This window comes from Austrofundulus limnaeus, unplaced genomic scaffold (assembly GCF_001266775.1).
Source record: "Austrofundulus limnaeus strain Quisiro unplaced genomic scaffold, Austrofundulus_limnaeus-1.0 Scaffold96, whole genome shotgun sequence".
Lineage (NCBI taxonomy): Eukaryota > Metazoa > Chordata > Actinopteri > Cyprinodontiformes > Rivulidae > Austrofundulus > Austrofundulus limnaeus.
The window spans coordinates 603,232-605,196 of record NW_013952498.1 but is presented as its reverse complement, the minus strand read 5'-3'; the positions used below and the strand labels follow the sequence as shown (position 1 = coordinate 605,196).

Here is a 1,965-nt window from a genome sequence, read left to right as displayed (position 1 = left end):
GTGTGTGTGTGTGTGTGTGTGTGTATGTATGTATGTTAGAGTTTTGTGAATTCTAGAGCTGCACAATATTGGGTAAAAACTGACATTGAGATTTTTCTAACACTGCGAAATGAAAAAGTACAGGAAATTTCAACAGATGACTCGAATAAAAATTTAAGTTCTGATCTTGTTGAGGAGGACCCTGTTACAAGTATGTTTTCGTCTGTATTTCAGAGTTATTCTGTCATTTTTTTATTGTGCTGGGACCTGAGTACATGTTTATTTCCATCATGTGCAACATGAATTGCATTTTAGCACCTAACGTGTTGCCTGTATTTCTGTTTTTCTCATGCTGTAWTATTTTACCTCTTTTCCTCCAGTTCTCTGTAAATTTACTGATCTTCTRAGTTTTCTTCAAGATCCTTGTTGTCTTGTCAAAAGGAAAGTTATTCTCAGCAGACACCCGCTTCTGCTGACAGAACCAACCTGTCAAAAATAAAAGCCAATCATTTAGTGCAGTGACTTGTGTCTGTAGATTTAATTTGTGCACACATACCTCATGATGACGTTGCTCAAACCACATCGTGCAGCTCTAGTACATACATCTGATGTGTATTACTTATAATAAAGGGCTGTTTTATCTGTTCTTAGGTGAATCCAGAAACTGGCTACATTGATTATGACCGACTGCAAGAAAACGCTCGACTGTTCCACCCCAAACTCATCATCGCAGGTTCTTTAACACATGCAAATTGTGCGTCAGTAGAACTTGTACTAGTAAACTGATTTATTATTTCTCACTTTTCAAGGAACAAGCTGTTATTCTCGCAACCTTGACTACGCCCGTCTGAAGCAGATTGCTGCTGAGAACGGTGCTTACCTGATGGGGGACATGGCTCACATCAGTGGATTAGTGGCTGCAGGAGTGGTGCCCTCGCCCTTTGACCATTGTGACATAGTTTCCACCACAACTCATAAGACGCTGCGTGGATGCCGTGCAGGAGTTATTTTTTATAGAAAAGGTTACCAATATTTCTTCCTAAAAAAATGTTTTGTATATTTATTGCTTTTATTCTTCTCCCGTTGAAACATTTTTAGTTATTTCTCATTTTCTCCCTCCTTCCCTCCACCAGGTGTAAGAAGTGTTGATGCCAAAGGAAAGGAGACTCTGTACAACCTGGAGTCTTTGATCAACCAGGCTGTGTTTCCAGGGCTGCAGGGAGGACCACACAATCATGCTATTGCAGGTATCCTCCTGCTCATTTTGACTAGTTCTCAGTTTCGTCTTGACAGCTGTCCAGTGATGTCGGCCTCAGTCTCACTGGGTGAAATCCTTCATCGGCAGGTGTTGCTGTGGCTCTTAAACAAGCCATGACACCTGAGTTTAAGGCCTACCAATCACAGGTTCTGGAGAACTGCAAAGCTCTGTCCAGTACTCTTATGGATCTCGGTTACAAGATCGTCACAGGTAAGTTCCACAAAGCCATCAATATAGGAAAACCTCATTTATATATTTCTGAAATGGTTTTTGCCTCAAAGGAAAAACTAGGTGATTCTTTTTTTTTTTTCTTTTTCTCTTTTTAACAGTTTTTCTACCTTGTTTCTAGCCTGGCCCTTGCCTTCCTACGCAGCTCCGCTCGATTCTAGTTTCCCTTCACTGCTCCGTCTGGGACTTCTCTAGCCTGGTTTAAACCAGACCCTGTCCTTCACTTTGCTTCATACAAGGGTCTGGACTTGATGCATAGAGAATTGATTTCTAGCAGGAGGCGTGGCCTCTGAAGTATGTGTGTGTTGTCAGTGTGAAGGAGGCTAAGCTAAGAAGCTAACCGGAAATTGCGTGTGCTGTAAACAATCCTACTGAGAGGAGAAAAGTACTGAGCCAAAACGAGACGCCTGTAAATGAGAGCTGCTGCTTTGTCAGACAAATTTATTTTAATTTGGAAGCCTTATCAACACAGACTGGCTTCATTCACTTCCTCCACTGCC

General features: G+C 41.6%; 1 protein-coding gene across 1 annotated transcript in view; it reads left to right on the top strand.

Moving 5' to 3' along the window:
- shmt1 (serine hydroxymethyltransferase 1 (soluble)) overlaps window positions 1-1,965 on the top strand; it is a gene marked incomplete in the record, with an annotated part of 6,235 nt that overhangs the window by 1,489 nt on the left and 2,781 nt on the right. Inside the window, 4 exon segments of the mRNA XM_014012880.1 lie at window positions 631-712; window positions 789-1,001; window positions 1,113-1,226; window positions 1,325-1,447. Of these exon segments, the coding sequence (XP_013868334.1) occupies window positions 631-712; window positions 789-1,001; window positions 1,113-1,226; window positions 1,325-1,447 (532 nt within the window).